General features: G+C 42.2%; 1 protein-coding gene across 1 annotated transcript in view; it reads right to left on the bottom strand.

Annotated features, from left to right (window-relative positions):
* Nucleotides 1-14,390, bottom strand: part of LOC134358939 (tumor necrosis factor receptor superfamily member 6-like) — a 50,722-nt gene that overhangs the window by 13,122 nt on the left and 23,210 nt on the right. Inside the window, exons 4-6 of the mRNA XM_063071640.1 lie at nt 10,174-10,285; nt 4,362-4,432; nt 331-417 (exon numbers count right to left, since the gene is read on the bottom strand). Coding sequence (XP_062927710.1) covers nt 331-417; nt 4,362-4,432; nt 10,174-10,285 — 270 coding nt within the window. The remainder of the gene's footprint in view (nt 1-330; nt 418-4,361; nt 4,433-10,173; nt 10,286-14,390) is intronic.

Below are 14,390 nucleotides of genomic sequence, written 5' to 3'. Positions count from 1 at the left end.
CCTTTTCCTAATCTTCTCAATCACAATACTGGCCCTTAGAGATCACCACCATCTGTCACACTCTAACCTGGAAATCAAGCATTTATGACTGTTCTCTAATGTCTGCTTTTAATCCATTTTCTTGTTCTTGACCCCTTAACCCCACAGGATATAATGTTGCTAACCAGTCACACACCTTTTAAATTCCATGTAAACAACATCTAATATGCATCCTTCACCAAACTTTGTCCAACTTTGCTTAATGTTCGGTATTTAAACCAATATTAGGCACGATAAGTCTGATTGTCATTCCTTACAAGGGCAGAACAGCCTGGATGTACTTGGACTTACATGGGAGGCTTTTCCTTTTCCAGTATAGTAGAGGTACCAGTACTAGTATTGGTACCAAAACAATAAGCCATAGGTAATTTTGTTTTCCTACAAGCAAAAGAAAATAAGATATAACATCCATGATAATTACAGACACCATCGTGATGATCTCGAATCAGAATCAGCTTTATTATCACCAGCACGTGTCGTGAAATTTTTGTTAACTTAGCAGCAGTTCAATGCAATACATAATATAGAAAAAAATAAGTAAATCAATTACAGTATACATATATTGAATAGATTAAAAATCATTCAAAAAACAGAAATAATATATATTAAAAGAATGAAGTAGTGTTCAAGGTTTCAATGTCCATTTAGGAATCAGATTGCAGAGGGGAAAATGCTAGTCCTGACTGAGTGTGTGGCTTCAGGCTTTCCACCTGATGGTAACAGTGAGAAAAGGGCATGCCCTGAGTGCTGGAGGTCCTTAATATTGTACGCTACCTTTCTGAGACACTGCTCCTGGAAAACATCTTGGGTACTTTGTAGGCTTGTACCCAAGATGGAGCAGACTAAATTTACAACCCTCTGCAGCTTCTTGCAGTCCTTTGCAGTAGCCTCCCTGTACCAGACAGTGATGCAGCCTGTCAGAATGCTACCATGATACAACTATGGAAGTTTTTGAGTGTATTTGTTGACATACCAAATCTCTTCAATGAAGTATAGTCATTGTCTTGCCTTCTTTATAACTGCATCGATATGTTGGGACCAGGTTAGGTCCTCAGAGATCTTGACACCCAGGAACTTGAAGCTGCTCACTCTCTCCACTTCTGATCCCTCTATGAGGATTGGTTGTATTCCTTCGTCTTACCCTTCCTGAAATCCACAATCAGCTCTTTCGTCTTAATGACATTGAGTGCCAGGTTGTTGCTGTGACACCACTCCACTAGTTAGCATATCTCATAAGTTTTTTTTTTAAACAGAGTGGTGAGGATATCTTATCACCAATCCGCACAGATTGTGGTCTTCCGGTTAGGAGGTCAAGAATCCAATTGCTGAGGGAGGTACAGAGGCCCAGGTTCTATAACTTCTCAATCAGGATTGTGGGAATGATGGTGTTAAATGCTGAGCTATGGTCGATGAACAGCATCCTGACATAGGTGCCTGTGTTGTCCAGATACTCCAAAGCCATGTGAAAAGCCATTGAGATTGCATTTGCCATTGACCTATTGAGGCAATAGGCAAATTGCAATGGGTCCAGGTCCTTGCTGAGGCAGGAGTTCAGTCTAGTCATGACCAACCTCTCAAAGCATTTCATCACAGTAGATGTGAGTGCTACTGGGCGATAGTCATTAAGGCAGCTCACATTATTCTTCTTCGGCACTGGTATAATTGTTGCCTTTTTGAAGCAAGTGGGAACTTCCGCCCATAGCAGTGAGAAGTTGAAAATGTCCTTGAACACCCCCACTAGTTGGTTGACACAGGTTTTCAGAGCCTTACCAGGTACTCCGTCAGGACCTCCCACCTTGCGAGGGTTCACCCTCTTTAAAGGCCTCTGAGTCAGAGATCACAGGGTCATCAGGTGCAGCAGGGATCTTCACAGTTGTGGTTATATTCTCCCTTTCAAAACGGGCATTAAAAAGTAACGTTGGGCTGAGACCCTTCACCAGTCCTGAACCGTCTCAACCTGAAATGCTGACTGTACTCTTTTCCATAGATGCTGCCTGGCCTGCTGAGTTCCTCCAGCATTTTGTGTGTGCTGCTTGGATTTCCAGCATCTACAGGCTTTTTCTTGTCTGCAATCGGCCCAAAGCATGTTCATTGATTCAGATTACCCATATCTGCGATTTTCAATTTTCTTGTAGTTATCATATTCTACACAAAATTTGTTACTCCCACAAATTTCATTCAGTACAATGCAGCAAACTTAGAGCTGCCTGAAGTTGTTGAATCAGCATTCTGGCCAAAGATAGGCTGGAATATTACAGACTAGAAATGTACGAAACAGAAGAGCAAAAGACAACGTATTCCATCTGACCAGACTCGTACAGTTTGGATGCCTCATTCCTCAATACCCTCCCAGTTTTATTTGATCTCCTGAGCAAAGGGGGGAAAAGCAGACTGATTAGGATATAAAAAAAACATATCAACAGTTATTGGAAACTTGTTTGGGTGACATGGTTAAAATGAAAGGGATCTCAGATTCCAGGGCTCATCTGTACTGACAGCCAATCTCGCTTTTCACACAAACAGGGACTGCATCAAACCTTTAACAACAAAGTCTGAGAGGAGAAGCAAAAAAAAACTGGAAAGGGGGTCCAGTTCTGATCAGTAACCACTGCTCACTAGAGGAGATGCATGGACAGGGATTTGGGGTGAAACAGACAATGGGACCAGTTATGCAATTTAATATCCCACCAACAGCCACTGTCTGAACTCACATGTGATTGACAGAGTAAACCAAGCAGGAGGAGAATGAAGAATAAGTAACAGAGAAAATGTCAGTCACTCTTCAAATATGTTGATCAGGAAATCATCTGTTTTAAAAGATAGGAGAAAACAGCATATTAAAAAAATTATGACTGTTCGGCAATTATTTTAAATCTATATTTGTCCTCATGAAAAATGTTTGCCAAGAAAGCTATTGTTGGAGCCTATCGTCACAGTAGGTCAACGGCAGATGCAATCTCAATGGCTCTCCACACGGCTTTAGACCACCTGGACAATACAAACACCCATGTCAGGATGCTGTTCATCAACTATAGCTCAGCATTTAATACCATCGTTCCCACAATCCTGATTGAGAACTTGCAGAACCTGGGCCTCTGTTCCTCCCTCTGCAATTGGATCCTTAACTTCCTAACTGGATGACAATTTGTGCGGATTGGTGAAAAGATATCCTCCTCGCTGACGATCAACACTGGTGCACCTCAGGGGTGTGTGCTTAGCCTACTGCTTTACCCTCTATATACACATGACTTTGTGGCTCAAATATCATCTATAAATTTGCTGACAACACAACCATTGTTGATAGAATCTCATGTGGCGACGAGAGGGCATGCAGGAGTGAGATATGCCAACTACTGGAGTGGTGCCACAGCAACAACCTGGCACTCAACGTCAGTAGGACGAAAGAGCTGATTGTGGACTTCAGGAAGGGTAAGTCAAAGGAACACATACCAATCCTCATAGAGGGGTCAGAAGTGGAGAGAGTGAGCAGCTCCAAGTCCCTGGGTGTCAAAATCTCTGAGGATCTAACCTGGTCCCAATGTATTGATGAAAATATGGAAGGCAAGACAGCAGCTATACTTTATTAGGAGTTTGAAGAGATTTGGTATGTCAACAAATACACTCAAAAACTTCTATAGTTGTACCGTGGAGAGCATTCTGACAGGCTTCATCACTGTCTTGTATGGAGGGGCTACTGTACAGGACCGAAAGAAGCTGTAGAAGGTTGTAAATCTAGTCAGCTTCATCTTGGGTACTAGACTACAAAGTACCCAGGACATCTTCAGGGAGCGGTGTCTCAGAATGGTAGTGTCCTTTATTAAGGACCTCCAGCACCCAGAGCATGTCCTTTTCTCACTGTTACCATCAGGTAGGAGGTACAGAAGCCTAAAGGCACACACTCAGCGATTGAGGAACAGCTCCTTCCCCTGTTATCCGATTCCTAACTGGACATTGAAGCTTTGGACACTACCTCACTTCTTTAAAAAATATACAGTATTTCTGTTTTTGCACGATATTTTTAATCTATTCAATATACGTAATTGATTTACTTGTTTATTTTTTTTTCTCAGCTAGATTACGTATTGCATTGAACTGCTGCTGCTAAGTTAACAAATTTCACGTCACATGCCAGTGATAATAAACCTGACTCTGATTATAATATTTTAGCAACATATTAACCAGCATGTTTAACCATTGCTTAATTCTCTCTGCAGAAAATTGTCCTATAGTAACACCACCTGAGTAATTTGTCAACCTGTTTGCAGTAGTTTTGAGTGGCATAGTTAACACTACAGATAATGGACAGAAAAAGAGAAACATACCTTTTGCTTTGCAGACTGTGTCATTGGTTCTTGTACAAATCCGTACAATCTCTTCAGTGTTAGTGTTGCACCTTGGGAAAGAAATAAAGTGCTTAGGGAAATAACCGATTTTAGTAATCAAAAACTAAATCTTCAGTCTATTACTTCTGATAGAAGAGCTGTGCCTAAAGGATGAACAGCTTTTATTTTCCTTTAACAATGCTACATGACTCACTAATAACTCTGCACATTTGAGATTTAGTACTTGCACCCCAATTTCAGATAACCACAAAGCAGAAGCAAATCAATTGGCACAGGTTGACACCACTAAACACTGCTGTTGTGTTCATAATTTTCCAACTGGGGGCAGCCAGCTGATGACAACAAACACGACAACACTTTGAAGCCTCCTTGGTCAGAGCTAGTACAGGTTGAACCAAAGCAATGTCCCACCTTCTCAACGCCACAGGACCCCCAATTCAGGAATATGCCTTTCCACTACTCCTTAAACCCCCGACCAGAAAACTGGAAATTTTGCACCAAGCTTTATTAAAATACAACAAAAACAGAAAATGCAGGAAACACACAGCAGGCCATGCAGCATCCGTGGAAAGAGAAAAAAAAGTTCATAATTCAGGTCAGAGACCAAAAGACATAGGAACAGAATTAGGCTCTTCAGCCCATTGAGTCTACTTCACTATTCCATCGTGACTGATTTATTATCCTTTTCAACCCTGTTATCCTGCCTTCTCCCCATAACCTTTCAAGAGCCTATCCACCTCCACTTTAGACATACCCAATGACTTGGCCTCCATGGGCGTCCATAGCAATGAACTCCCACAGACAGCTGTGGAAGCCAAGTCATCGGATAAATCTAAAGTGGAGTTCCATAGGTTCTTGATTCTGTTGAAGGATCTCTTTCTATCCACAAAATAATGCACAACCTGCTGAATATTTCTAACATTTTGCTTTTATTTCATTTTTCCTTCATCTGCAGTTATCTTCGGATTTCATCTGTTAAACTACAGTTAGCATAAAACTGCACCTAACACTCCCAGGTAAAGCAACTTGCAGCCTTCCAAGCTCGATGGCAAATGAAGCTATATTTTCAGGTTTATGCACTGCCAGCGAAATGCAATCGGACATCTTACCAAAGAGTAAGGGATTGGGCTATAGTTTCATTAAATGTAATGAGAATGCAGAATCATTTTCCAATGCATTTAAAATTAATCATTCAAAAAGCAAACTAATCAAAATGATAGTCTGTATCCAATAATAGGAAAAGAGTATTAATGGGATACTGATGTTGTTGAGTAGACACTTGGCAATGGTCATAGACAATCAAATTGGAAAGAAAGAATAACTGTTAAAATATTCTCTCTCACAGGGTTGTGAACTTTTGAATTTCTCCATCACTGAGAATTGTGGAGGGCAGGAAGGAGCTTAAGGAGGAAATTAGGAGAGCCAGAAGTGGCCATGAGAAGGCCTTGGCAGGCAGGATTAAGGAAAATCCCAAGGCATTCTACAAGTATGTGAACATGCAGGAGGATAAGAAGTGAAAGAATACGACCTATCAAGTGTAACAGTGGGAAAGTGTGTATAGAACAGGAGGAAATAGCAGAGGAACTTAATGAATACTTTACTTCAGTATTCACTGTGGAAAAGAATCTTGGTGATTGTAGTGATGACTTGCAGTGGACTGAAAAGCTTGAGCATGTAGATATTAAGAAAGAGGATGTGCTTATGCTTTTGGAAAGCATCAAGTTGGATAAGTCGCTGAGACCAGATGAGATATACCCCAGGCTACTGTGGGAGGCGAGGAAGGAAATTGCTGAGCCTCTGGTGATGATCTTTGCATCATCAATGAGAACAGGAGAGGTTCCGGAGGATTGGAGGGTTGCGGATATTGTTCCTTTATTCAAGAGAGGGAGTAGAGATAGCCCAGGAAATTATAGACCAGTGAATCTTACTTCAGTGGTTGGTAAGTTGCTGGAGAAGATCCTGAGAGGCAGGATTTATGAACATCTGGAGAGGTACAATATGATTAGGAATAGTCAGCATGGCTTTGTCAAGGGCAGGTCGTGCCTTACGAGCCTGATTGAATCTTTTGAGGTTGTGACTAAACACATTGATGAAGGAAGATCAGTAGATGTGGTGTATATGGATTTCAGCAAGATATTTGACAAGGTACCCCATGAAAGGCTTATTGAGAAAGTAAAGAGGCATGGGATCCAAGGGGACATTGCTTTGTGGATCCAGAACCGGCTTGCCCACAAAAGGCAAAGAGTGGTTGTAGACAGGTCATATTCTACGTGGAGGTTAGTGACCAGTGATGTGCCTCAGGGATCTGTTCTGGGACCCTTACTCTTCGTGGTTTTTATAAGTGACCTGGATGAGGAAGTGGAGGGATGGGTTAGTAAGTTTGCTGATGACGCAAAGGTTGGAGTTGTTGTGGATAGTGTGGAGGGCTGTCAGAGGTTACAGCAGAACACTGATAGGATGTACAACTGGGCTGAGAAGTGGTAGATGGAGTTCGACCCAGATAAGTGTGAAGTGGTTCATTTTGGTAGGTCAAATATGATGGCAGAATATAGTATTAATGGTAAGGCTCCTGGCAGTGTAGAGGATCAGAGGGATCTTGGGGTCTGAGTCCATAGGACGCTCAAAGCAGCTGCACAGGTTGACTCTGTGGTTAAGAAGGCGTACAGTGTATTGGCCTTCATCAATCGTGGAATTGAATTTAGGAGCTGAGAGGTAATGTTGCAGCTATATAGGACCCTGGTCAGACCCCACTTGGAGTACTGTGCTGAGTTCTGGTCGCCTCACTACAGGAAGGATGTGGAAACCATAGACAGGGTACAGAGGAGATTTACAAGGATGTTGCCTGGATTGGGGAGCATGCCTTATGGTTGAGTGAACTCGGCCTTTTCTTCTTGGAGCGACGGAGCATGAGAGGTGACCTGATAGAGGTGTATAGATGATGAGAGGCACTGATCTTGTGGATAGTCAGAGGCTTTTTCCCAGAGCTGAAATGTTTGCCGCAAGAGGACACAAGTTTAAGGTGTTGAAGAGTAGGTACAGAGGAGACGTCAGGGGTAAGTTTTTTTAAAACGCAGAGAGTTATGAGTGCGTGGAATGGGCTGCTGGTAACAGTGGTGGAGGCGGATACGATAGGGTCTTTTAAGAGACTTTTGGATAGGTACATGGAGCTTAGAGAAAAAGAGGGCTATGGGTATCCGTAGGTAATTTCTAAGGTAAGGACATGTTCAGCACAACTTTGTGGGCTGAAGGGCCTGTATTGTGCTGTAGGTTTTTTGTGCTTCTATGTTATATATATTAAGGGTGGAGATAGACACATATTTGAAAGATTAAGGAAAAACTTCCAGTTTAAGGTGCTGCTGAAGTACAGTGATGACTTGCTGGCAGCAAAAACAACTATTACTTACTTTAATAATCACACCTTTTTCTCAAAAATGATCAACAGCCAGTAACTTCCCTTTCAGCGCTGAGCTTTTGAACTGGCAGTACAACCTGGTATTCTTGCGGTGTGCACTGAAGTCTCGAAGGTGCAGGACAGTTACGGCGTGACGTATACGAGTCAAATCCAGGCAGCAGGACTCAGGCCTGCGAGCCAGGTATTTGCCAATGTCTGGCTGCTGGAGCAGACTTGGAGGCAATTCAAAACTCATTCCTCCGAGATGCAGCACAGAGCGTCATAGGAAGTCATTCCTGCCTGTGGCCATCAAACTTTACAACTCCTCCCTTGGAGGGTCAGACACCCTGAGCCGATAGGCTGGTCCTGGACTTATTTCATAATTTACTGACATAATTTACATATTACTATTTAACTATTTATGGTTCTATTACTATTTATTATTTATGGTGCAACTGTAACGAAAACCAATTTCCCCCGGGATCAATAAAGTATGACTATGACTATGACTATGACTAAAACGAGGCAGAGTCGAGGTGGCGGGGTGCGAACCCGCGAGTGAGAAACTTTCAGCCAAGGTTTGACTGATTTAAGCCGCAAGCCAAATCAGAAAGGTCGGGTATAGGCCAAATCAAGGTCAAGAGTCCTGGGCTTGACTGTGTATCGAAGCAGCAGGGCCCAGGCGCGAGAGCGAGGAACGGCCCTCTGACTGGCCGATTTAAGTGCCAGGCCAGACTGAAAAGGTCAGGGCATCGGGGCCAGAGGTGAAGGACTGGCCGGAGTTCAGTTCACTGCTCCGCTAGGCTTATGGGTCTCTGTGTTGAATTAAGGTTGTTGGCCTGCAACTAACAGGCTCCTGGGTCAGCTGCAGTGATGACAGGCTTTGTGGCTGTGGACTTATTTTTATGAATTTTGGGTCTGAATATTACTTGCTGACTTTTATTGTTTGCATGATTTGGATTCTTTTCTGCACATTAGGTGTTTGACCATTTTTTTTGTGAGTTCTAGCGGGTTTCTTTGTTTTGTGGCTGCCTTTAAGGAGAAAAATCTAAAGGTTGTGTAGAGTATACATACTCAGACATCGTACCTCTCCCAGAAGTTCCAGGAGTCTCCCGCATATTGATAGCGGCTCCCTGACACCCGCAAATTATATACAATATCCCGGAAATCGATTTGAGAGGGAGCGGGGGACTATCCTGATTGGTCTTTCTTTGTGCTAAGTAGACCTATCTGTTTTCTCTGTGGGCGGGCTTAACAGTCGACCTCTCTCTCTCTTTCCTCATCCATCAGTTCAGTTGAGTGTCCTACAGCACCATGGCAGAGTGTTCCAAAAAAAGGAAATGTAAAACGTACTTCACCCCAGACTACACTAAAGTGCACCCCCGCTTAATAGGGTTCCAAAATAATGACAGTGTTGCTCACCGCACTGTTTGCAACAGTGACTTTTCTATTGTCCATGGTGGGTTAAATGACTGTAAAAGACATGTTGAGGTGAGTTTAACATGTGTCATTCATTCATTAGCATGGCTAACGTTATTTAAACTAGCTGGCCAGCTGCTAAGGAGCTACTCTATTGATGTCCTATGTGATGAGGCCAAACTCCCTGTAATCTTACTTAAAGTTGTAATAGAATAAAAAAAATGACTCCATTATAATACAAGTACATATTTTAATGTCACATTTTCTGCATAAGACAATATAATAAGGATGCACCTTATGCGTTTGGGGACCACAACGTATCAGGGAGGCTAAGTGCAGGGAAGGCTGTTCAAGTATTTCACAGTTCTTTTCAGCAGAAAACCAAAGTCTGACAGAGAAGGTTGACCCAGGGGGTGGGGGGAGGGATACGGAGTTGCGGGGGGGGTGGGGATGGTGGTGCTACCTCCCTGAAATGAGTTTTTGCATGGTAGGATGTCTGCATACTTCGAACTTTGAATTACAGGTTTTGGGGGAATTGGCACAGAACAGGAGTTGAAGCCTGCTTAAATCAGTCATGATCATATTGAATGGTGAGGCAGGCTTAGCTAAGCCAAAGGACAAATCCTGTTTCTATTTTTTTGTATTCTTGTGCTCTTGTTAGCCAAGGTTCAAGCATTTAGTCTTGATTCAGTGGGCTGTGCACTGACAATGCCAGACAGGAAATAAAGGCTCACAAGAATGCTCAAGAAACCTTGGTTTAATAGTTCATTTGAAAGATTCCGTCACCAACAGCACATCATTCTTCCCCCACCCCCAATTCTGAATCATCAGTCCATATTCTTCTCAACTTCATCCTGCTTCAGCCCTGGAAAAATACTTAATTTTGCAATCTTTTGACTCAAGAGGTAAGGTGCCATCGTGAAGCCGAGCAGTGCATGGTAGCTAAATATACAAAGCATTATCTTAGTGCATTTTACTTACTCTTTACAAGGAAAACACCTGTCGCATTTTTCAGGAGTCTTACAGAAGTAGTTCTTCATGCAACGGCACTTTGTGTTACTGGTTGCCCTACATTCAATTTCTACTTCTTGGCCTGTGAAGGTAAAGGAGATCATAGTTTTGAAATAGTCAAAGAGCATGGATAGATGCAGAAACGATATGGCTAATTCTCTACATGACTACCTTGCACAAGAAAGTTGGATTAAATATTGGAGGATGACAGAGAAAATATCATTGACCACATGGATGATTAGGGTAGTTCTTTGTAGGGATAAGGTAACTTTTAAAGCAATACAGCAAAAAAAGAAAGAAAATAAGTGAAATCCTAAGGAAACTGGGAAATGCAAGAAAACACTTTGCAAGTTAGGCAGTATTTGCAGCAATAGAAAATGAGTTAACATTTCGAGTTGAAGATTCTTTATAGGTGATGTTTTCCTTTTCACAGATGTTGAGTGTTTGCAGCATTTTCTGTTTTACTTTTTAAAATCCACAATCATATCACATTTTAACATTAAGCCCAATCAAAGGCAATTAAAAAAAATGACTGAACAGCACTGAACCAGAAACTTAGAGAAGTAATGACATGTTCCCTGCTGACAGGAGAAGCGCGGTGGGTGAGATTTGACAGCCCGGTGAAAACACGGTGCAGAAAGGTAGGTGGAAAAATAGGACTGATGTACATGCTTTGAGAGCCAGAATACACCTGATCAGTTATAAGAAACTATGGTGAAATAAGAATATAAGGAAAGATTCAGACTTGTTATTCAGCTTAAATATTTAACATTTTCACAAACAACTCTCAACACCTATAATTTAAATTTACTAACATCAAATCTGCTGTTGTCAAACTCTAGATAAACTGACACACCTTTACATTCCCTGCTGACGCTGGCTCAGAGCCCTAAAAAGCCCTTCCACAATGCATCAGCTTTCTGTCACCGCAAGTTCAGTAGTCAGCCAGGTACAGATGATAATTAACTGGCTTGAGTGTTTACTGACATCTTTAAACTCTCAGTTCAGTAGTCTAAGGTACCCGCCTGCTTCAAGTAGGATTCAATTGTACCAGTGTCCAAGAAGACAGTGGCAACCTGCCTCGCCAACTATTGTCCAGTAGTACCTGCATCCACTGTGATCAAGTGCTTTGACAGATTGGTCGTGAAATTTATTAACCCCTGGCTGCAGTGACTTGAATCCACTCCAATTTGTCTAACGTCACAATAGGTCAGCAGCAGGTACCATTCTACTGGCTCTTCAGCCTTGGAATAACTGGACAGTGAAAGTGCATACATCAAGATGCTCTTTATTAGCTACAGCTCAGCATTCAATACTATCATCCCCTTGAAACTAATGAATAAGCTCCAAGACCTAGGCCCCGATGACTCCTAGTGCAACTGGGTTCTTGATTTTTCTCACTGGTAGACCTCAGTCAGTTTAGATTGGCAACAACATTTCCTTCACAATCGCCAGCAGCATAGGTGCACCACAAGGCAGTGACCTTACCCCCTGCTCTACTTATGACTGTGAGGCCAAGCACAGTTCCAATACTACTTTGGTGACACTGTTGTTGGCCGAATCAAATGTGGTGACAATTGGGCACGTGGGAGGGAGACTGAAAATCTGGTTCAATGTTGCACAACAACAACCTCTCACTCAATGTCAGCAAAACCAAAGAGCTGATTATTCACTACGGGAGGAAGAAACTATAAGTCCATGAGCCAATCTTTATCCATGGATTGGAGGTGGAAAAGGTCAGTAACTTTAAATTCCCTGGTGTCATCGGTTCAGAGGTCCTGCCCTGGAACCAACAGTAAGTGCCATTACAAAGAAGTCATGGCAACACCTGTACTTGCTTAGAAGTTTGTGCAGATCTGGCATGTCACCTAAAACCATGACAAACTTAATGGATGGAACTTCATGACGCAACCTGGCTGGCTGTATCATGGCCTGGTATGAAAACAACAATTCCTAAGAACAGAAAAGTCTACATAAAGCAGTGGATATAGTTCAGCCTGTTACAGAAACAGCCCTTCCCACCACTGAGCATGTCTACCCAGAGCACTGTCGCAGGAAAGCAGTATCCATTAAAAAGGACCCCCACCACCCAAACCTGGCTCTCTTCTCGTGCTACCATCAGGAAGGAGATACAGGAGCCTTAGGTCCCACACCACCAGGTTCGGGAACAGTTGGTACTCTTTATTACCCATCGTGCTCCTGAACCAACGTGAATAACTTCACTCAACACTGAACTGACTCCACAACCTATCAGCTCACTTTCAAGGACTCTGCGATTCACGATCTCAGTATTATTTATTTATTTTTGGATTTGCACAGTCTGTCTTCTTTTGCACATTGATTGTTATTCATTGTGTGAAACTTTTCATTGATTCTGTGATATTTCTTTGTTTCACTGTGAATGCCTGCAAGAAAGTGAATCTCAGGATAATATATCGTGACATATACATAAGGTTACTTTGAACTTTGAAGTTCCATTGCTATAATCTTAGAGTAAGCTGGTGGCCAAGTGAGCTTCTGAACTAGTCTAAAACTGTAGCCACGTTAGCTCTTTCAAAGAATTATCTGATAATTTTCCACCAAGCCCTAAAATCCAATTCAATTGATGCAAGTTACAGTAATAGCTGATTCAATGCTGGTAAAAATATCAGGTACAAAGGCACGATACATCCTTTGTCACATCTTTCAGTTTCAACATTAACAGCCATCTTATGCCGCTAATGAATCTCTTCTTTTTTTAAAAAAAAATCAAAGATGCCATGCAAAGTGATTTAATCTCAAAAGTGAATTCTATAAATATCTCGCATTTACAAATACATTTCTTTTGATGTAAATGGAATGTAACTGTATTCTTTGTGTGAGTGATAAAAGCAGGTCATTGAGTCACCAGCGACTAGTAATGAACTGAAATCTCTTAAGACAGCCTCGCCTAATCAAATAACGCAGCGATACACACACACACACATGCACACGCACAGGAATGAGAGCTGAATTACAAACATAAATACTCACCAAAATTTTTACAAAAGCCTTGTATGATGTTCCGTTGCTGCACATGGTTCCACAGATTGAGTAATGATAAAGCAATACAAATCAGACGAGCACCAATCTCTGTTTTCCCACACAAGGAACAAACATAGATTCAAATATCTTCAAACTGCCCATATCTCACAGTCCATCTTCAGACTGGAGACATTTGTACGGCTACAGAGCCAGCAGCTCACAGAGCCCCCTCTGGGTGGGCATATCTGTACAGCTGTACAAAGGTACAGAAGCTGTCAGCTCTCATGCTCCATGCAACAGTCATCTCTACCTCAGTCCCCTTTGAACTGCATGCATTTACACACAGAAATCTACCACTGCACCACTTACACTGCACATATTTGCATCTGGCTCCCATCTCAAACAGTAGCTGCACATCCTACACACCAAAGCAAGCACGCACATCTGCACAATCTCCAGCACATCTCCATCTCATGCAGGTATGCACACCTGGCCCAACTTCGCCATTTGCATGCTTTGTCTTCCTGCTACAGTCAAGTGGTGCTTCTGTTACGGGCTGTTCCTGTTGTCACCAGGCCCTGGAGTTTCAGATAGAGGAAACAGGAGAATCTGCTCCCACTGTAGGAGGTCTAGCAAAGAGGATACAGATCACATAATTACAGAAGAAGTTTAAAAGAGGAAGGGAAAGTTGTTAGGATCTCAGATGTACTAACAGAACACGTGGTGGAAGAAAAAGCAGCAGTAATAGTCAAAAGAGGTGTGGACAGAAAACTAAAGAGAAACCTTAGCTATGTAAGTGTTTGTTGGTTAAATTATAACAGGGTAAGCCCTGAATATACAGCAAATGCAATCTTTGTTCAATTAAGCACCTAACAAGCAAAATGTGGACAAAAAAGATTCTGCAGATGCTGAAAACCTTGAACAAAAAGCTGGAAGGTTTCCAGCATCTGCAGAATCCCTTGTGTCTACACGTTACTTGTTAGGTACTTAACTGGAAAAAGATTGCCCTTACTGTATATTCCATCATTTTATGTGTGCCAGATCTGCTGAGTTATTCCAGCATTGTGTGTGTGTGTGTGTGTGTGTGTGTGTGTGTGTGTGTGTGTGTGTGTGTAAAATGTAAGAAGAGTTCAGATTGGCATAAGACTCTGGAAAGGCAACAGCCCAGTTTTATCAACCGTTGG

The sequence above is a fragment of the Mobula hypostoma genome, chromosome 19 (assembly GCF_963921235.1).
Source record: "Mobula hypostoma chromosome 19, sMobHyp1.1, whole genome shotgun sequence".
In the NCBI taxonomy this organism is placed as follows: domain Eukaryota; kingdom Metazoa; phylum Chordata; class Chondrichthyes; order Myliobatiformes; family Myliobatidae; genus Mobula; species Mobula hypostoma.
Note: the sequence above shows the minus strand (reverse complement) of the source record. Positions and strands in the feature narration are given on the sequence as shown.